At 45.7% G+C, this 21,172-nt stretch overlaps 1 protein-coding gene across 2 annotated transcripts in view; it reads right to left on the bottom strand.

The window, feature by feature from the left end:
• GTPBP1 (GTP binding protein 1) overlaps positions 1–21,172 on the bottom strand; it is a 69,623-nt gene that overhangs the window by 10,658 nt on the left and 37,793 nt on the right. For both annotated transcript variants that reach the window (XM_086963372.1, XM_086963377.1), the window contains exons 3-11: positions 13,019–13,199; positions 12,159–12,507; positions 8,269–8,392; positions 7,957–8,071; positions 6,824–6,968; positions 6,068–6,250; positions 5,856–5,991; positions 5,200–5,378; positions 4,098–4,271 (exon numbers count right to left, since the gene is read on the bottom strand). In XM_086963372.1, coding sequence (XP_086819498.1) covers positions 4,098–4,271; positions 5,200–5,378; positions 5,856–5,991; positions 6,068–6,250; positions 6,824–6,968; positions 7,957–8,071; positions 8,269–8,392; positions 12,159–12,507; positions 13,019–13,199 — 1,586 coding nt within the window. The remainder of the gene's footprint in view (positions 1–4,097; positions 4,272–5,199; positions 5,379–5,855; positions 5,992–6,067; positions 6,251–6,823; positions 6,969–7,956; positions 8,072–8,268; positions 8,393–12,158; positions 12,508–13,018; positions 13,200–21,172) is intronic.

Below are 21,172 nucleotides of genomic sequence, written 5' to 3'. Positions count from 1 at the left end.
CGCCATTTCCACTATTTGTGAGAACCGGGACTGCCTGGCCCACTGTTGTGCCACCAGAATCAGTGTAATGTTGCTGGTTCAGCATTTGCTGAGTACCCTGTGTATCTGTGGTATCGGGGGAAAGCGTAGGCAAATATTTTTGACCAGCTTATCCATAGGACATTCCCCTTGGATTGTTCCCCTGGTTGCCTGGATGCGAAGTATTGGCATTTTACATTCCGGTGTGTGCAAATAGGTCTATTTTCGTGTCCCCCACTTCTTGAATTGCTTTTGCGTTTCCTGGGCATTGAGCTCCCACTCGTGGGATGCTGAGGTCTGTCTGTTGAGCCTGTCTGCTGAGCCTGTCTGCCTCCACGTTGTCCATTCCTGGTAGGTGTATGGAATGGAAAGGAATGGGTTTTTATAAAGCGCTATAGTTACCCGCAGGCGTCCCAGCGCTGTAGCCGAATACAGTTGGGTGAGGTATGTCAAGTTATCTGCCAGGAGGTCTATTTCTAGTGGGATGGCCCATCTCCATATCTCCTGCACTAGGTTGGATAGTGCAACTGATTGTGTTCCTCCCGGTTCGTTGATGTAGAACATCGTTGTTGTGATGTCGGTTTGTATCAACACTCTCTGCTTGTACAGTTGTTTCTGGAAGGCTTTTAGGGCAAGGAACACAGTCTTTAGTTCCAGGTAGTTGATGTGCCTGATTGCATCTGTTGAAGTCCACAGACCCCTCACCTTGAGCTGGCTCAGGTGTGCTCCACATCCCCTCTGGGATGTGTCTGTGGTGATGGTCACTGTTGGGCTTGGTGGTGTTAAAGGCTTCCCCCTTGTTATGTTCTCCTTGTTCCACCACGCTATCTCCTCTTCCCAGGGAGTTGGGAAGATCTAGTGTTACACCACTAGATCTTCCCAACTCCCTGTAGCTTGTGACCATTGTTGTTGGAGCCATTCCTGGAATGGTCTTATGTGGAGTCGTATATTGGGGACTAGGTGTATGCATGATGTCATCCTCCCCATGATCTTGCTCGCTGTTCTCACGGTCAGAGCTTGCCCCTTCTGGTATTGACGTGTCTTCTTCATCAAGGCGAGTGTTCTCTTGTCGCTGGGGAACACTTTGCTCTGGATGGTGTGCCCAGGAAGATGTTTACCTGTTCTGGTTCCATCGATGATTTCCCCCAGTGTTTTGAGAATCCGAGTCCTGTCAGCGTCTGTGTGACCCGCTGTGCATGTAGTTGGCATTGTTTATATGATCGTGCCTTTATTAGCCAGTCGTCGAGGTAGGGGTATACATGAATCCCTTACTCCGTAGGTGCGCTGCTACCGCTGAGAGGCATTTGGTGAAGACCCTTGGTGCAGACTTTAGTCTGAAGGCTAGGGCTGTGAACTGGTAGTGCGCTTTGTTGATGGCAAATCTTAGTAGATGTTTGTGTTGTCTGTTCATGGGAATGTGTAGGTAGGCATCCTTAAGGCCTATGGTGGACATAAAGTCTCCGTCCCTTATCTGAGAAATAACCTCCTGTAGGGATGTCATCTTGAATTTTTTAGTCTTTATGTATTGGTTTAGGAACCGTAGGTCCGGGATGGATCTTAACGTTTCGTCCACCTTTGGTACGAGGAAGTAGTTTGAGTACATTCCCTTGTTTCTTTCTTTGAACACTACTGTTTCTATCGCCTCCTTGTGGAGGAGTTCCTGTGCTTCCTGTAGGAGGAGCGCAAGTTCTTTTGCTGAGCGTGCCTTGCTTTTTGGTTTCCTCTTTGGAGGTTTCTTCTCCAGTTCAATACAGTATCCAAACTGCATGATGTTCAGTATCCATTTGTCTGTTGTTATTTTCTACCATTCTTGGAAGAAGTGTTTTAATCTGCCTCCTACTGGTGTTACATGTTCGCTGATCCCTGATTTGAGTTTGTGTAAAACTTTTTGGGTTATTTTGTTGTGCCCCTCCCCTAGAGTTGTTGTGTGGGTGGGCACGTTTGGTGGAGCGAAGTCACTTTGAGGTGGGCTGCTGGCCCCTCTTCTTGTTTGTCCTCGTCCATTCGCCCTCCCACGAAAGGACTGGCCCCAGGTTGGTAGTGTCAGGTTTGCTGTTGCAGACCCTGGTGCGCTTGATTGTTGCCCTGGTAGTTCTGCTGAAAAGTCTGATGTGACGTTCCCGGCTGGCTTCCCCCTCTTCCGTTTGGTCTCCTTGTCGGGTGCCCCTTCTCATACCTCTGAACTGCAACGCCCCCATGGACCTTGCAGTTTCTCATCTACTGGCGCTCCAAACAGTGTTTCTCCATTGAAGGGTGTGTTAAGAATATTATTCTGGACTTCCGCCTTGAAACCGGAGATCCTCAGCTAGGCATGCCTTCTTTCTGTTACCTCAATCATCATGAGCCTGCTGGATGTGTCTGCCGCATCCAGGGCTGATTTGAGGTATGAATTTGCCATGTTCTTGCCTTCCTCCACCAGGTGAGCTGCTCTCTGTTGGTATTGTTCAGGGAGGTGTTTAAGTAGCTGTCCAACCTCCTCCCAATTCTGGTATGTATGCCTTTTGAGTAGGGCATTCCAGTTGGCAATGCGCCCGTGGATTGCTGCATTCCTCTCTGGGAGTCCTTTTCGAAGGATCTGCTGGGCTGTTTTTCCCTGGTTGCAGCTGCGTCCGTTGAATGTTTCAGCGCCAGTGCTCCTTTCCGAGGACTTTGACTCTGATTTTCGAGAGTCTGACTGATTTCGAGAGTCTGTCGGGATTTATGGGGTCGACGTCTCTCTTACCTCCTTTATGGATTTCATATCGGTCTCTACGACCGTGTAGTCATCTGGTCCTTCGGCGATGTTGTTCTCTTCCCCACTGGAGAGGCCCAAGTCCCAGAGCGACGGAGTTTGAGCTTGGCCTTACATGTTGTAGTTGGCTCTCCTCTGTCTTTCTTTTACCCGAAGTGTCTTCGGGGTGAAGGCTGAGCAGGCGTTGCAATCCTTGCTCTTGTGGTCGACTGGCAGACAGAGGTTGCAAACCGGATGCTGGTCCATCTGGCAATTACGGCAAAATGTAAAAGGTGTTTTGTCCATTCCTGCGCTCAGGGTGCCCCTGTATGCGCATTCCCCGTTGGATTTCGAAGTTTTAGATATTCTCCTCCTTCTTCGTCGTCCCGGCGTTTTTGATTGCAAGATATATTCTCCAATTTTCTGTCTTTATTTTCTCCTTTTCTCCAAAAACTCTGGAACCTCTCGGTGACGATCCTGAACCAAAGGCAGAAAAAAGAATTTGAAGATGGCGCCCAAAGGTGGGACGTCACAGGGAGGACACCAAATGGTGGGACGTCGACGCCCACCTGGGCTACAAAAAAAAAAACCAGTAAAAATACCACGATTTTGGACCCAACCACTAGACTGCAGAATAATGCACAGCATATTGAATCCAAAAAAATTCAAGCTGCAAAACAAATATATTTATTAGAAATTATAAAACATTAATGCAGTGGGAAAACAAACAAAAAGATAGTAAATCCTGTAGGCTCAGATAGTTTTTAGTTTTCATGTGACTACAATGAATGTAATCATGTCGCATATGCCATACAGTACCAACGCTCATGTACCTAAAATAGAAATCATGGTACTATTGTCGACGTACCCACTGCATTATTGTTTTAGAATTTCTGATAAATATATTTGATACTCTAATTGGACAAGTGACAAATAATTCATCATATTTCTATGTAATATGTTTTATGGCATCTCACAGGAAGGAACTCTTGTTCCTTTAAAATTTGAAATAACCAGAAGCACTACCAAGATCGGTTCAGGGAGTAGGGATATAATGGAGGCACGGTCAGTACAGTGGCCATTTAGGGAGTGAAGACAAAGTAGGCACTGCCATGGAGGCAAGAGAAGTAACAAAGTGAAAAAAATTGAATCTACACCACAAAGGAGGAATCAGAGATGAACATATTAATAAGAAAGACACATAAAAAGACAGAGTCCAGGGAGACACTGGAAGCATTGTTTAGATCAGAGAGGAGAACACAAAGGCGCCATTGAGGAGATAACGAAGGCAACAGCTAGTGTTGAAATTCAACAAATGAGATAAACAGGATAGGTCGGTGTTCGACAGTAGTACAAATGCTAATATTACCTGCTGTTGTAAGGCACATGCAGCAGCTAGAGGAGCAGCAGCAGCTTGTGGCGGCACCTCCTCAACTACTGCTGCCACCTCATCTTTTTTTGTCTGGAGGCTTTTTTTGGTAGACTGCATCTTGATCTGTTGGGGTTTCGAGTTTTGTGGCAAGTGATTTGTGGTTTGTAATAGCTGCAGAAGGAAAAAAAACAAACAGCAAGTAAGTTTAAACTCGAAAAGTAAACAATGGCGGCAGTTTAGACAGGATACCCATGAACTGTGGCGGTTAAACACTAAATAAACTTTAACAGTTATTCCCCTTTGAAATATAGATGTTTAAATTCCAACCTGGTCTGTGGATTGTTCCGATAACTACGTCATTCGAGTTAAGCTCCATGTCAATAAATGTTCCCCTGGCTTGGCCCTCCTGAACTAAGTGTTGAGTCTGCTAGGCTTAAGTCTACTCTTGCATTAAAGATGGTCTCCAAGGCATTTGTGGGACCCCACCCAAGTGATAGTCCCTCTGTCTTTAGTTCACTCTGACCCAAGTGATTATGCAACTGTTTAGTGCGTGTCCTGACCAAAGTTTGTGACTTCCCCCCTCTTGCTTTCAGGCATCCGGACCAAATTAAGTCCCCTGTGACTTTAGTGTTTCCTGGCATAAGTTGGTTGACCTCTGAGCAGAGGAAGATCCTGACCTTATTTAGCTTTTGTGTATCCTGTCTCAATACACAATCCCGCACAGCTTATGCACATCGTGTCCCAAGTGATTGTATCTAAAGGCTTTTCTGCTTCCTGACCCAAGTGAATGTACCCAGACCGTTTTCGTATGTCCTGACCAAAATGACTGTGGCCAGCAGCTTTCGTGCGACCTGACCCAAATGACACTCTCTGCATCCTGACCTTGGTGATGGTCCCCACGGCTTTCGTACGTCCCTCCCGGAATACACAATCCCGCACAGCTTATGCACATCGTGTCCCAAGTGATTGTATCTAAAGGCTTTTCTGCTTCCTGACCCAAGTGAATGTACCCAGACCGCTTTCGTATGTCCTGACCAAAATGACTGTGGCCAGCAGCTTTCGTGCGACCTGACCCAAATGACACTCTCTGCATCCTGACCTTGGTGATGGTCCCCACGGCTTTCGTACGTCCCTCCCGGAAGACGAGCCGCTGGTCGATGTGGAGGTACTCTGGTGTTTTAATGAAGCGGAAGTGCACAGTGGCTTTGTCACCTGTCCTCAGGCAGTCCTTGCTCATGCTCAGGATGGTTGCCGTCTGGCGGATACTGCCGCAGTGTACTGTGAAATGCACACATTTGACACACGGTTGGTTATAATTTGTGACAGAAGGTTTACTGCAGTGGCACAGCGCGTAGCAATTACTTGCACAACATTGAGAGTAGTCCATTACAGTATTGCAGTGGAGGAGATCTTATGGGGTAGCATAGCGACACTGGTTCTGAAGACACATCTATTAGCAAAACTTTGATATTGCTAGAAACTGTGTTGCAAGTCTAATACCACGATCATCCACAAAATACTAAGTTGCATGAAGCCCACTGGGGTACATATCGAGTGCCAGCACTGGTGCAGTTAAGCAAAATGGGCAAAGAGATTACTTCAGTGTACAGTTCTGCTACACTCAGGGAAATCCTATTAATAAAACGCATAAGTTGGGCGCCAAAAATACTACTAAAGCTGAACTATTATGTTTTACACCTCAGGCGCCTCCCTTGTACCGGGCACCATGACCATCCATTAGGAGACATGACTTACCCATGGCCTGATAGCGGGGGCTGATGGTGGTCGGGTGGTGCAGCACCAGTATCTCTGCCTCAAATTCCCAGGACGCTTGAGGACTGAGCCGCGGAGACACCATCACCATGCCCTTGCGTATGGAAGACCGTTTAATCTGCAAGGACGTAAAGATTGATCATAAAACACAAATCGAGGAATGAGAAGACGACACATAAGACTGGCACACTGACCTTCTTAAGCGCGAAGGATGCTGTTTGTCCGCCTCGCACTTCCTTGACAGGCATGCGCTTGCGGTGGATGGACTTGACAGCCAGGGGCATGAAGCTACCAAGAGGGTCGGGCCCAAGCAGCAGTGTGTCATTCAGACGTATCAGGCCCCGGAGAGTTGTGCCTGACACCACTGTGCCCACACCCTGCAGGCAAGAGAAAAAAATAATTAGCTGTATGATCACACACACTGCTAGGCTGGCCTAATCCATAATTATGTACCAAAATCCCCACGCACTCATATGTCTATTCAGATCTGTTGGGAGGCTTACTTTTAGTCTCTGGGAAAGGCACTGCTAGGTGTAAGGGAATTACTCACACATTTATGATTGTTAAAGGTGTATGACTTACATACAATAATACCTATAGTTAAATCATTTGTACTATATATTTACTTTGTGTGTTGCAATGCAGATAAAATAGTATCAACATATAGAAGGCATTGTGCTAATTGAGTGCCAGCACTCAAAGCATTTCTCTGATCAAATTCTAATCTCGTCAACTGAGCTTCCTCTGACAGAGACAGTCTTTTTGGTACCAGTGTGTCAGAGAAATGTCTGAAACAAGCTATAGCTCCAAGAATAGATCAACCCCCATTGTTCCCCAACTCTCCACCCAAATACACAGGGTGGCAGTCTAGAAAGAGCTTCTCTCCAGTGTACTTTCCTCCAGCCACCCTCAGATGGCCTGGAAGCTGACAAGGGAGACATAGTACGCACTGGGACAGAATAGGTGTCGTCTATCTGGAACTCTGCAGGTTCTTCTTCCCGGGAACTGGTCCGCGGTGACAGGAGGTTCAAAAACATCTTCAGCAGCTCCAGGTTTTCACCCGTCACGTTGGAGATCTGGAAGATAGGGCACATCCTGCAAGCAGGTGCAGGTCAGGCAAGACAACATCAGGTCGACCACATCCTAGATATTCATTCACAGAATCCAAAATGAGCATAACAGAGTGATTGTGTAAATTAGGGACTAACATACAACAGTGGCTACCACTTGGAGCACTTTTCAGAAATTAGTGCCACCCAGCCTAATGATCGCACCTTATATGTGCTTGCCTCAATATTACACAACCACAATGAGGATGCCACATTTGCCACCCTTGTAAATACTCTCATAGGTAACAAAGAACCAGGTGACATCATATTCCTCTCCACCACACAAATATGAACATAGTCCCAGACATTGTAGTATCCACCTCTGCATTCAACATAATACTACCCCAGTATATTAGATTATTAAAGAGCAGCAATATTCCATCCCTGCCACCATTGTGGACAGTATTTAAAATAGAACAGTGCCCGCTTCCACTTCTTCCATCACAGCGTCGGATCCCACCTCTACCACAATTATGAGCACTCTCCAGTAGAATACAGGACCAGACAGTTTTGAATCCAACTTCTGCCTGGAATACGAGTCTGCCTAAGCATTAATAGTCAGTGTCAGGATCCCACTGCTGTCACCAATGAGTTTCTACAATGTGACAGTGCTAAAAAAATCCAGCTGTTGAGACAAGCAACGTCCTACTCCGCCAAACTGCAGCAACAAAACTAATCAGCATCCAACCTCCGACACGGAGCCTCCCCAGCCTCAGCAGAATATCCCAGAATATAGTACGATAAAATGAATCCGCTAGCTGAACAGGCCGTCTGGTGCAAGCAAGGAACCCTACAGCCCATAAACAAATGTGAAGCAACCCAGCAGGAAGGAAGGAACTCTGTGGCCTCAATGAACTTACAGAAGCCTATGCATCAAAACTGAAGACGCTCTAGGGCGGCCAAAAGACTGGACAAATGAGTATGCTCCAGAATCAGGACTCGCAATCTCCTGCCTCCCAACTCCTTCTCCTTACCTTTCAGAGCTGAAATTGGAGGCTGTAACAATGACGTCATCCTTGTTTTGAACCAAAACTGGGATCTTGCGACAACCGGGAGATTTTAGTAACCGTTGAAGCAGTTTCAAAGTTTCTTCCCAAAAAAAAAAGGAAGTGTTGCAATTAGCCAGCATCCCAAGCCTCTGCCACAACTCCTTTGCTTTCTGGTGCACATCAGGTTTCAAGAAGGAACCGATCCACTACTGGCACAGGATGTACATTCATTCCAAAACACTCACCCTCTGAAGTAACAGGTCACCTCGAAAATTATATAATCTTAACCATCCTCACCTTGCAGGATGTTTGCGGGACACATGTCGATCTTGGTGACCACCACGAATACTGGGACATTGAGAGCCAGCGCCAGCCCAAGGTGCTCCTTCGTCATGCCAACTATCCCAGCATTACTACCAACCTGTTAAAAATATACACAGGGAGAGATCTTGTTAATGCCATAGGGAAGGGGAGGGTGTGCTAAGCTGAGGGGCTGGGGATTTGAAGGAAAGTCTTATAAGAACAGCTTTCCTTGGTAGGAAAAGGGAGTTGGGTAAAGATTGACTTGGAGTAAGAAATGTTCTTACTGTGGTTATATAAGTTATATATATGGTTTATTATACATTGTGTTACAGAAGGAGACTACTATAGACATGGACAGAACAAGACAATGGAAAGCATTTTTTTATCTGGGAAAATTCCCATATAAAAAGATTTGTTTGGAGGAGTGGGACGGTGGTGCAGACTCAGATATTCTTGGAAGTGGCACGCCCTTATAACTGAAGTCAATTGCTGGTGAACAACTGGTTAACCAGTGCCAAAGCGCACTTCCATAAAGCCCGCAGGCTTTAAAACATTTGAAACAATAAATTGCTCCTGATCAAACAAAACAACTATTTCCAAGCTCTTCAATTTCGTTTCTTTAATGATTGCTTTAATATAGAAGTCTTCAAAATTGAAAGGCAGTGATGTTCAAATTATATGTCCATAGGACATTCACGTGTATTCAATTGGTTTCAACCAACGTCACAATCTTGCATGGTTTTGTCCTCATCTGTCGTTGACATACTTTTGGGCATGTTTTTGCACAGATTTGGTTTTTAAACATCTGAGCGACTGGCACTTTACATAAACAATTGAAGAAACAGCTTTGCATTAATTATGACTCGGGCACATATATAGTTTATGGAACGGTCACTCTGCAGGACTATTGTCAGTACGCAGTACGGGCCAATCAGGAGGAAGGTAGCATAGAGAAGGAGCTTTAAATGAGAGGGATACAATTGAAGGGTGATTCTTATCGGAACGAAAACAGGACAGGACGGTACTTTTGCGTTCATGGCAGGTACGTGTGAGATAATGTAGCGACATAGAGAGATAGAATGTGACTAAATTGAAAGTGACTTGCGAATTAGATCACGAATATTTTGGTGAGCACATGAAATGTAATGACAGAGGAACTGAGTATGCTACTTTATGGGGGTGGAGAAGATGAGTCCGTAGTTTTCATGTTTAGAACCACTGGGCACGAGTAATAATAACGTTGTTGAAAGCATATCACTTACAAAAGCTGTGATTGATGGCGTTAAAAACTTGTATAATGATTTTTAACGAGGTGGCGTTTATTCATTTAAACTTAAAGATGAGTTAAATTAAATTTATCGAGTCATGAGAAAACATGAAACTCATACTTTGCTATTATTGTTGTTTGTAGTGTTCCCTGACGAAGGGCAGCGAAGTGCCCGAAATGCATTGGAATTTTAAATAAAACATTGCCTTGGACGAACCACTGCGTTGATCGTGTTTGAAATTGAGGTCCCGAGGGCACGGTTCAAACATTAGAAACCTGGGAAATGGCAGAATATAACCCGGATGTTAAGTGCATATAACTGAAAAACATAAGAAATATGGAGAAATGTGGATAAAAATGAAAGATATTTCGAAAATGGAAAAATAAGGTGTATGGATGGAACAGCCAAATGGCGAAATGGTTGCTGTGCGACTGGTTTAGGGGTGACATGTGTCACCCCACCCTTCTTCATTTGATTCACAAGGTGTCATGAGGGGAGGCACTATAGCCAGGACGCACGCTATCAACGATGAACTCAGGATTAACAGAATACGTAAAAACATGGATTTAAAAGAAGAGGAACAGGTGTGCATCCCACCCCCAGTTAGATTGTTTACAAGTTTCCCCACACTGCTGGGATTGCACCCACAAGAGAAGAGAACTTTTTATAGACCTATAAAAGACTTGACATTCACGGAGGAAGATCTGGTTCGTTTGGAAATTGCAACGATGTTTTGTTAGGTTGAACTGAATGACAGTAATTATAATATATGTGGTTCACGCAAGGATGTATTTAAACATGTTTTTGATAAACGTAGTTGAAAATCAGAATGCAATGTTTCATGAATGCGCCAATATTGTGGGAAAGTGAGCACAGCATTATGGGTTACGTAGTTTTAAGTATAACGACCCACACAATTAACGTGAACATGTAAGCGAGAGGCAACGTGAGGTACGGGCCAATCAGGAGGAAGGTAGCATAGAGAAGGAGCTTTAAATGAGAGGGATACAATTGAAGGGTGATTCTTATCGGAACGAAAACAGGACAGGACGGTACTTTTGCGTTCATGGCAGGTACGTGTGAGATAATGTAGCGACATAGAGAGATAGAATGTGACTAAATTGAAAGTGACTTGCGAATTAGATCACGAATATTTTGGTGAGCACATGAAATGTAATGACAGAGGAACTGAGTATGCTACTTTATGGGGGTGGAGAAGATGAGTCCGTAGTTTTCATGTTTAGAACCACTGGGCACGAGTAATAATAACGTTGTTGAAAGCATATCACTTACAAAAGCTGTGATTGATGGCGTTAAAAACTTGTATAATGATTTTTAACGAGGTGGCGTTTATTCATTTAAACTTAAAGATGAGTTAAATTAAATTTATCGAGTCATGAGAAAACATGAAACTCATACTTTGCTATTATTGTTGTTTGTAGTGTTCCCTGACGAAGGGCAGCGAAGTGCCCGAAATGCATTGGAATTTTAAATAAAACATTGCCTTGGACGAACCACTGCGTTGATCGTGTTTGAAATTGAGGTCCCGAGGGCACGGTTCAAACATTAGAAACCTGGGAAATGGCAGAATATAACCCGGATGTTAAGTGCATATAACTGAAAAACATAAGAAATATGGAGAAATGTGGATAAAAATGAAAGATATTTCGAAAATGGAAAAATAAGGTGTATGGATGGAACAGCCAAATGGCGAAATGGTTGCTGTGCGACTGGTTTAGGGGTGACATGTGTCACCCCACCCTTCTTCATTTCACCCATTGTTTAAGGTCACGTTTTGCAGTCGATGTAGATTGGCACAACCTCTCATCTTTTTGGCAATGTTCAACCGGTACTCCTTTCAGGGAGAGCATGACATTTGCGCCGTGGAGTTGCATGGTTATCAACTAGTGGCACAGTTATTGGTCACATTCCTAAGTGTTATTTGATAGTCCCCATGAACCATTCTGATTATGTTTTCATACAATCTGTTAAAGATACCCCTGATGAAAGATTTTTACCACGAAATGCATTGGGTAGTTGATGAAGCTGGATACTACTGTTTTATGAATTGAAATTGCAATATTCTATGGACATATAATTTGAGCATCACTATGCTTCAATTTTGAAGACTTAACTGTTCAAGCAATCATTAAAGGAACGAAACTCAAGGACTTGGACATAGCTGTTTTGTTTGCTCAAAAGCAGTGTATTATATCAATGTTTTAAAGCCTGCGGGCTCCACTGAAGTACACCTTGTGGGATAACCAGTTGGTCACCAACAATTGACTTCAGATTTTTACGCGTCTTTATGAAAGGTCACGCCCCAAGCCTGCACACCAACGAAAATTGTTTATTGAGGATTACAATTTTTTAACTTGCTAAGTGCACAGGAGTGCATTCTATGACCTATTCCCCTAATAATACCCTAATAAACACCATCATCACTATCACTGAAAAGCATATCCACATGGCCTTAAATCAGGGACATCCAACAAAGGGCTAGATTATTTCTATGTAAATATGACTGCTATTGATATTTTAAAATCTTGCACAATGCCCTGCCGGACCCATGTTGGACACCCCTGCCCCAGGAGGCAATGACACAACAGCGCTCACCATCAGCATACAGAAGTCAGGGAGGTGGCCCGTCATGCCGAACACTGTTGTCTTTAAGTACTTCTCATGGCCAGCCAGGTCGATGAAGGTGATGATCTTGGAGGATTTCTCGCAGATCTTGGTCCACTCCATGTTGCCGCCATGGCTGTCTGGCTTGTTCACCACGTGACCAGCATTGTCGAAGCCAAGGATGTCATTTCCCACACTGCTGGTACGGCCAGACTCAATCTCATGCTTGTGACGGAAAAGTTTCTGCCGGGCGAAGCCCCGGCCGTTGTCCAGCTCACCATGGGTAAGAACCCCCAGCAGGGTGCTTTTGCCAGCATCCACATTGCCAACTACTGCCACCCTGCACAAAGAGAGACACTGCCTAGTTATGCAGTCAACAATTTGCTGTGGAGAGCTGCCCGGCACTTTGCAAGTGCCTAAGGGCTGCCTTGAAGGTTTCAAGTGGCTTATTTACGCCAAAAGAAGGCTAAGGGTCAGCTGATATACTAAAGTGTTTAATACTCACAACCCCTGTGGTGCCGCAAATTGAGGCTTTGCGAGTGCAATGTACTAAAGGCAAATGATGACCCACAAATTAATTTGCAACTCACAATGCGACTCACAGCGATCAGCAAGGAAAAAAGTGTGTAGAATTAGTAGCATCCCCCACCTCATAATTTGCTAGGTTACATGTATTAAATGTTTTTCAAACAAAATCACTGTCGCAAATCATTAATGTATCCCAGCACCTCAACTGATGTGATAACATTTAAAAAGAATGCTGACTGAAGGCCTCAGGGGAGAAGACAGCAGTCTATGGAAGCAATCTTATTATGAGACCCCACTCCTTCACTGCCCTCACTGCTCCTCACCTGACTTCCAAGAAGTCATTCTCACCCACATGCTTGCGGACGAGGTAGTCTTGCACCTTGCCCCCCGCTTCCTGATGTTCCCGGAGCAGGATCAGGTCGGCCCCTATCTGCTGAGCCATGCTGGTCACTGTGGCAATGGAGGCCTCCATGTCTGCCTCATTCAGGCCGTACTCGGTCCCATCTGCACAATTGGGGGTAGGGAAGGGGTCAGAGGAGAGAAAAAAAGTGAGACAAAACCCATTGAACCAACCTGTGCTTATTCAATTTATTTTCGGGATCTTAAAGAGGAATTATTACCAACGCCTTATGTGTCCAGTGGTCCAAGCCCCAACGTAACACAGTGGGGAGAATTAAGTCCCTTCATTGCTGACTAGCCCTGCTCCCTCCCAATTAAAAGATTTTCCATCAAGAATACCTTCCAGACTTCAAGATATCTTCAAACACTAAGAAAAGGGATACATTGGGGCACTAAATGAAGCACTTCATGCTGGTTTTTGTTGGGTTCAAATGTTTAGTACTCAGACAACCAAGTAAGCAGAGTAGGGTAAAACTGTAGTCTATCTGTTCATCAGTTCTCTCCCCATTGACATGACCTTTGTGATATGCAACCCTGCAGCAAGGTCAAGGCTAAACAGGCACTGGCAAAGCCAACAGGTCTCGCCTTAAAAATGCTTATGTTTATTTTATGTTTAACTTATTGATTTTATTAAATGTTTTTGAGGTCATGTGGGGGTTTTATTTTGCTAATATTAAATAACTAAAATTGTTAAACTGGATGTCAACGGAATCTGTGATAATGGAGAAGCATTGCCTTAGAATTGAAATTGAATTTGTTAAGCCAGTTTAGAGTTATCCATCACGTAATGATGTATGGCCACTTTAAGTATCGTAATGGCTGAAGTACTTACAACCCCGGACAATGGACTCAGGAGGGGTGTTCTGCTCATGCAGGGGCAGCCTCATACTTATAACCGACCACCCTGCGTTCAGGATTGAAAGGCCTGCCTTAGGGGCGACTTATAGGTTTTACGTGCAGTGACCTCAGATATAAGGAAACTTATATCTGTCATAAGTGGTGCTAGCACCAGCTTGCACAGGCTGCAATGGCAAGCCTATAGTAACAATTTGAGTGGTCTCCCTTAGGTGGCATAAAACATGCTTCAGCCCATGGGAGATCCCTGGTGTACCTATGCCCGGGGTACATAAGTACTATATACTAGGGACTTACAAGGTTACATCAGTAGCCAATATGGGGTGTGTCACTATGTCCAAGCACAGAGACTGGAGTCCTGATTAGCAGGATCCCAGTCAGACTGATCAGAAAAACATAATGACACTAGCAAAAAGTTGGGGTAACCTTGAAAGCAGATCTTACTTTCTTACAAGAACACACATAATATAGGAGGGGAAAAGCAAATATTTATAATGTAAAAGTGTATATTAACAGCAAACATGAGAAACCACTTGGGAAAGGTGGATATTTAATGAACAAAGCTAAGTGAAAACACTAAACAAACAGGCAGGCAAAAGTTTCTGATTGTATAGAGGTTTAAATGCATGGAGGAAAGCTATGATTTGTAATTTCAAAGGTTAATGGAGTTTAAAAGGGTAAATAACCCCTTCGCTGCTGGCCCGTTTCCGCGGCTGTGCGGTAAACAAAAGAACAGGGGTGGGCCATGACGAACCCCAGCCGTCATCAGCACACGAGCACGTAGTGCATGACGGCTGGGGTTCGTCATCAGCATACAAGGGGTTAATTTAAAACCGGTATATAAATAGAAGCACACAAGCAGTGAAACCTAAAAACATAAATAAAGCATGTGGAAAACGAGAAACATGCAACAATGGTTTTACAATAGTATGGTGGAGGAAACGCCAATCCATAAGTGAAAGGCTGCGATTAAGATTGCAAACTCTCCATAGCATGATTGGTCATTTAGAAAAGATGGGGAGCCTTGTTGAATCTTTGGGACACCGTCCAGTTTGCTGCCACCAATACAGAGAGCCCTGCCGCATCGCCGCCACTGCCGGACTACATTACCCGGCAGCACTCGCGGCGCGCACGCCGCCACCGCGTTCACCAAGCACCAGGAGGCGCTAAAAAGGACCTCTGGGCTCTTGAGTCGCGGGATGCGCGCGGGCGGTGCCAGGCAAAGCCCGGGCCAAGGGCGGACCCGTTTGAGACCAGAGGAGCCCGGGCTGGCACCTCCCCAATACCTTCTGCACCACAAGGTTAGCCATATGGTCTAATTGTTCTTGCCAATTGTTGTTGAGGGGTGTGAGACTTGGTACCAAACCATAGTGCTATACCTAGTTTGTGATGTGTACACGCCAAGGGAAGGGGAAGAAAGCTGCGATGGGCGGGAGTGTTTCCAGGACACTTGACCAGTTCATTACAAGAGCAACGTCAGTGTTAGCACATGAGATTGCACTAACTGAGCGCCGTCTCTCACTGGACCCGGTATTTACCAAACGCTCATCCCTGGAGGGGTTGATGTCGGCACATTCACCCGAGCAGCATTTACGTATAGAAATTGACCTTGGGGATGCGGGACAAAGTGGTAGCCAAATGCCCCAGGATCCAGTGAACACATTCATGGCTCGGGAACCTTGCTCTTCTGTCCCACTCAGGGACACATCCCTGTTAGACACGGACAGTGATACAGCTACTTGCACCTCTACAAGGCTTGCACCTAAAATATTGCCCCAAACAGCGGACCATGCGTTGGGACTGGCCTCTAAAAGGAAGCGAGGAGGGGGTGTGCAGAGGGGGAAAAATCCAAAGATGCCCAAAACTAATAAGACCGGCGACTACAATCTTTGTAAGTACCGAAGTACCCCGGGCAATTACTTCTAGATTAAATACCTCGCCTATGGTTTCAATGGATTGCTACTTGCCCCTGCTTGAAGATGGATTTTGGTCAAAAGTAGGAGCCCTCATAACGTCATCTATGCAGCCTTTCTTTGAGAGGTTGTCGTCAATTGAGGACAGATTGGTAAAATGTGAACAGTTGACTGCCAATAATTTTGATTCTATTAAGAGCAGTTTGGGGTTTAGCATTCAGGTTAACGAAGTGATGGCGAATGTAATCCGGGATTCCGTAGCTTCTAATCTCCCATTGCCCACCCCAATTACATCTAATATAGTGGATGTTCCATCTCGTGGGAGCGATGTAGCCGGACCTACCACTTATAGCGGTGCAGTGGCTCAGCGAAGAACAGGCTGCCCCCAGGGGGAGAGTGCAGTACAACAAACTCTGGGAGGGGGTCTGGCCCAAAAATGATCTGGAGAATCGAAGGAAAGATCTAATATTAGTGAACCTAAGCATATCCTGCCATACATTGATTTACCCCCTGATTCTTCGCCATATGTTGTTGTGCTGACCGGGGTGCCTTAACTAGACAAAGCTAGCGCAGAATCTTATAGCGAACTAAAAATAAATCTATTCATTGGTTGAATAGCAACAGACCCCTCCCGCAGAACGTGCAAACCCAAATCCTGTTTGCCCGTAGATAAGTTGGGTGGGTCGTAGAGTGAAAGACTTAGCGGGGGATTGTATAATGATTAATTTAAGAGACAGACGGGCGGTCCAAGATATATGAGAGTGGTCTTTTCAAAGGACTAGATTTAGCATTCAGACTTTCGATTTAAGTTACTTCTATCCTCCCTCAACAACCATGGAGAAATTTGGATATCGAGGCAAGAATTGGGAAGGGAGAGCCCAGGTAGGCAATGCCAGTAATAGAGGAGGGAATGACAGTATTTGTTTTGCATCTAATATCCCCCTCAGTAATAGATTCAGTGTGCTAGACCTGGTGGATTGACTGACTCCAACTAACTCTTGTCCATCCATCACGACTAAACAGTTGGGTACTATTACTTTGGGTGTGAGAGTTGAGGTAACTAATCAACAGGCTACGCCAAGAAATGAGACGGTGAACCAGGAGCTTAGGGAAGCAACTAAAGTTGGCAATTGTGGGGAGGCGAGGAAATCCTTACATGCACCTGAGAATAAAATTGTTTCAACTAGTGAGGTGGTATTAAGCCCTCAAACATTAGGGACCGCTGACAATCATGAGGCTCCGGAAGCTATAAGTAGGGGAGAATTGGAGGAGACTCCTGAGAGAGAGTTGGAAGTGAGATCATATGGCCCCACGATCTGGTCTATGAATATTACGGGCCTAATGGCTAGATTGGATTTCCCCGATTTGGGTGACTTCATAGATTTCCACGGGATCTGCTTAATTCAAGAAACTTGGGCATTGAGATCACTACATAAAGTAGGCTTTGTATCGTTTTGTGAAGTGGCAGTGAAGAGTCCAAGGGGTAGACCTTCGGGGGGGGGGTTTGTGCATTTGGGTGGGCACCTATTTGGGTTGTATAGTAAAGAGAATAGAAACTCATTCACCCGATATTTTATGTATCCTTCTCGCCCATAGAAACCTTCCAAAGATGGCCATTATCAATGTCTACTCTCGCCTAGTTAAGTATGGGCAGACGTCTTCGACGCTAGATTGTTTGGCTGCTCTTCTTACTTCACTGTCTGGGAAAACATATTTCCTAATTGGTGAGGATTTCAATTGGCATTTTTAACCCCTTAACGGTTTGTCAACATCTATTACCAGCGATGAGGATTCAATATGGTCAATCCCTGCCTCCAATGCCTACCCGATAAGGGGTTGGACCCCACTAATTTTGCAATTAACCTCCCTTACCCTCACTTTCTCGTTGAGGGCATGTAATGGTCGGTTCCCTGATGACAATCCTGGGCATCCGACCTTTTGATATAACTGGTCAGGCAACAATAATTGACTACATTTTAATAAATGTTGAAATTTGGCACAAGGTGGTGAAGTTTTCTGTCCTCCCCTGTGAAGAAAGCGACCATAACCCATTGGTCGTAACTCTAGATAGCCATCTAGTAGAAGTAGGGCAAGATCTGGATAATCGTCCACTAGATAATTTAATAGTGGTTAAAGGATGGGAGAAGAATTCGCTGGGGCTCAATAATCCAATCTCCAGAAGTAATGTCAGAAATGTATACACGCATCATTCCTTTGTTAGAAAATGCAAGTATCGTTTCTGGAAACAGTGCCAATCCAGATCCTGGCAAGGATTTAGGCAAAATCCACCAGGACTTGGTTGCACGCCCGGCGGATTTATTTTATAGCAGTAAGCCCAATAAGGGTAACTTTCGCAGAGAGAAAAACCCCTGGTACAACAGGTCATGTAGGGATTCTAAGAGAGCCCTGTTAAGCCTTGCGGGGGGGGGGGGGGGGGGGGGGGGGGGGCGAATAGTACGCGAATAAAGGAAGCAAGGGTGTTTTGTTTTTTTTAATTCTACTAGCAGCGAAATCTGAATGGGAAATGGAAAGATGGCAGGCCATCAAGAACGCCATGGACCACAAAGACAAAGAGGCTTTTGGAACTTAGTCCACACTGGAAAAATTGAGGGCAGGTCCACTGTCGAGCCTAATATTGGGGAGGAAGCCTGGCGTCTTTATTTTAAAGATTTATATTCAAGCCCATCTAGTGAGAGTGGGAAGTCGGTTTGTTGCCAAACCTTTGATCCCCTTGTGGAGCTACCTCCTCGTGCCTTGGCTGAGGTATTGGTTGCCCTAGCCAAGGTACTACCAAACAAAGCTCCTGGGTTAGATAGAATCCCCAGGGACAGGTATAGAAACAAACAGGTTATTTGGGCCCCATACCTTCAGTCATTATTGAATGTGAATCTCTATGGTATGCCCCCCCCTGCCCACGTGGGCTGGGGCAGAGATTATCCCCATCTATAAACAAGCATTTGCAATGCAATAGGTCTCGCATTAGGAAAGTTTGAGCTATTGGTATTATAAATGACACATTTTGTATTTATGTGTTGGTTTTGAAAATAGCAAAATTAATAGCTTTGTCATTTACAATTCCAATAGTTTTAACTTTCGCAAATGTGACACCTATAACATTTGTAATGCAATATGTGTTGTATTTACGTGACTTAGATGCATTGATATTACAAATAACAATGGCTTTTAATTTTTTTAAATAATTAATACTTAAATAAAAGTTTTTGTAATTTATAATGACAATAGCTTAAACTTTTGTAAATAACTTGTGAAGATCATGTTCAGTGTATTTTATTGTGACGAAAATCCAAGAACAGAAGTGAAATATTAAAATCTTTTTGAAACATTGAGAGAACATATTTGAACCAGTTGTTGTTGAATGGTTGCACAGATTGATGTTGTGGTGGCGACGAGTGATGTTGAGGTGGCGACGAGTGATGTTGAGGTGGCGACGAGTGATGTTGTGGTGGCGACGAGTGATGTTGAGGTGGCGACGAGTGATGTTGTGGTGGCGACGAGTGATGCTGTGGTAGCGCATAGTGATGTTGTGCCCCTGAGTGATGCTGTAGTGGTGCTGAGTGATGCTGTGGTGGTGCGATAGAGTGAGTGCGATAGATAGATAGAGTGAGTGCGATAGATAGATGGAGGGAGGGCGATAGATAGAGGGAGGGAAGGCGATAGATGGAGGGAGGGCGATAGATAGAGGGAGGGAAGGCGATAGAGGGAGGGAGGGCGATAGATAGAGGGAGGGAGGGCGATAGAGGGACGGAGGGCGATAGATAGAGGGACGGAGGGCGATAGATAGAGGGACGGAGGGCGATAGATAGAGGGACGGAGGGAGGGCGATAGAGGGGGGAGGGAGGGCGATAGAGGGGGGAGGGAGGGCGATAGAGGGGGGAGGGAGGGCGATAGAGGGGGGAGGGAGGGCGATAGAGGGGGGAGGGAGGGCGATAGATGGAGGGTGGGAGGGCGATAGATGGAGGGAGGGAGGGCGATAGATGGAGGGAGGGAGGACGATGGAGGGAGGGCGATAGAGGGCGATAGAGGGAGGGAGGGCGATAGAGGGCGATAGAGGGAGGGAGGGCGATAGAGGGAAGGAGGGCGATAGAGGGAAGGAGGGTGATAGATAGAGTGAGGACGATAGATAGAGTGAGGGCGATAGATAGAGTGAGGGCGATAGATAGAGTGAGGGCGATAGATAGAGTGAGGGCGATAGATAGAGTGAGGGCGATAGATAGAGTGAGGGCGATAGATAGAGTGAGGGCGATAGATAGAGTGAGGGCGATAGATAGAGTGAGGGCGATAGATAGAGTGAGTGCGATAGATAGATGGAGGGAGGGCGATAGATAGAGGGAGGGAAGGCGATAGATGGAGGGAGGGCGATAGATAGAGGGAGGGAAGGCGATAGAGGGAGGGAGGGCGATAGATAGAGGGAGGGAGGGCGATAGAGGGACGGAGGGCGATAGATAGAGGGACGGAGGGCGATAGATAGAGGGACGGAGGGCGATAGATAGAGGGACGGAGGGCGATAGATAGAGGGACGGAGGGAGGGCGATAGAGGGGGGAGGGAGGGCGATAGAGGGGGGAGGGAGGGCGATAGAGGGGGGGCGATAGAGGAGGGAGGGAGGGCGATAGATGGAGGGAGGGAGGACGATGGAGGGAGGGCGATAGAGGGCGATAGAGGGAGGGAGGGCGATAGAGGGCGATAGAGGGAGGGAGGGCGATAGAGGGAAGGAGGGCGATAGAGGGAAGGAGGGCGATAGAGGGAGGGTGATAGATAGAGTGAGGACGATAGATAGAGTGAGGGCGATAGATAGAGTGAGGGCGATAGAGTGAGGGCGATAGATAGAGTGAGGGCGATAGATAGAGTGAGGGCGATAGATAGAGTGAGGGCGATAGATAGAGTGAGGGCGATAGATAGAGTGAGGGCGATAGATAGAGTGAGGGCGATAGATAGAGTGAGGGCGATAGATAGAGTGAGGGCGATAGATAGAGTGAGGGCGATAGATAGAGTGAGGGCGATAGATAGAGTGAGGGCGATAGATAGAGTGAGGGCGATAGGTCGAGTGAGGGCGGTAGAGTGGTCGAGTGAGGGCGGTAGAGTGGTCGAGTGAGGGCGGTAGAGTGGTCGAGTGAGGGCGGTAGAGTGGTCGAGTGAGGGCTGTAGAGTGGTCGAGTGAGGGCGGTAGAGTGGCAGAGTGAGGGCGGTAGAGTGCTACTGTTAAATGTTGTAAGAAACCATGGAGAAGAAATCTAGAGTCGAAGCCTAACCACCGGGGAACATCACTTACAACGCATTTTTTGCAACGCACT

The sequence above is a fragment of the Lissotriton vulgaris genome, chromosome 1_1 (genome assembly GCF_964263255.1).
Source record: "Lissotriton vulgaris chromosome 1_1, aLisVul1.2, whole genome shotgun sequence".
NCBI classification, from domain to species: domain Eukaryota; kingdom Metazoa; phylum Chordata; class Amphibia; order Caudata; family Salamandridae; genus Lissotriton; species Lissotriton vulgaris.
The sequence above is the reverse complement of the archived record's forward strand: the minus strand, read 5'-3'. Positions and strand labels throughout refer to the sequence as shown.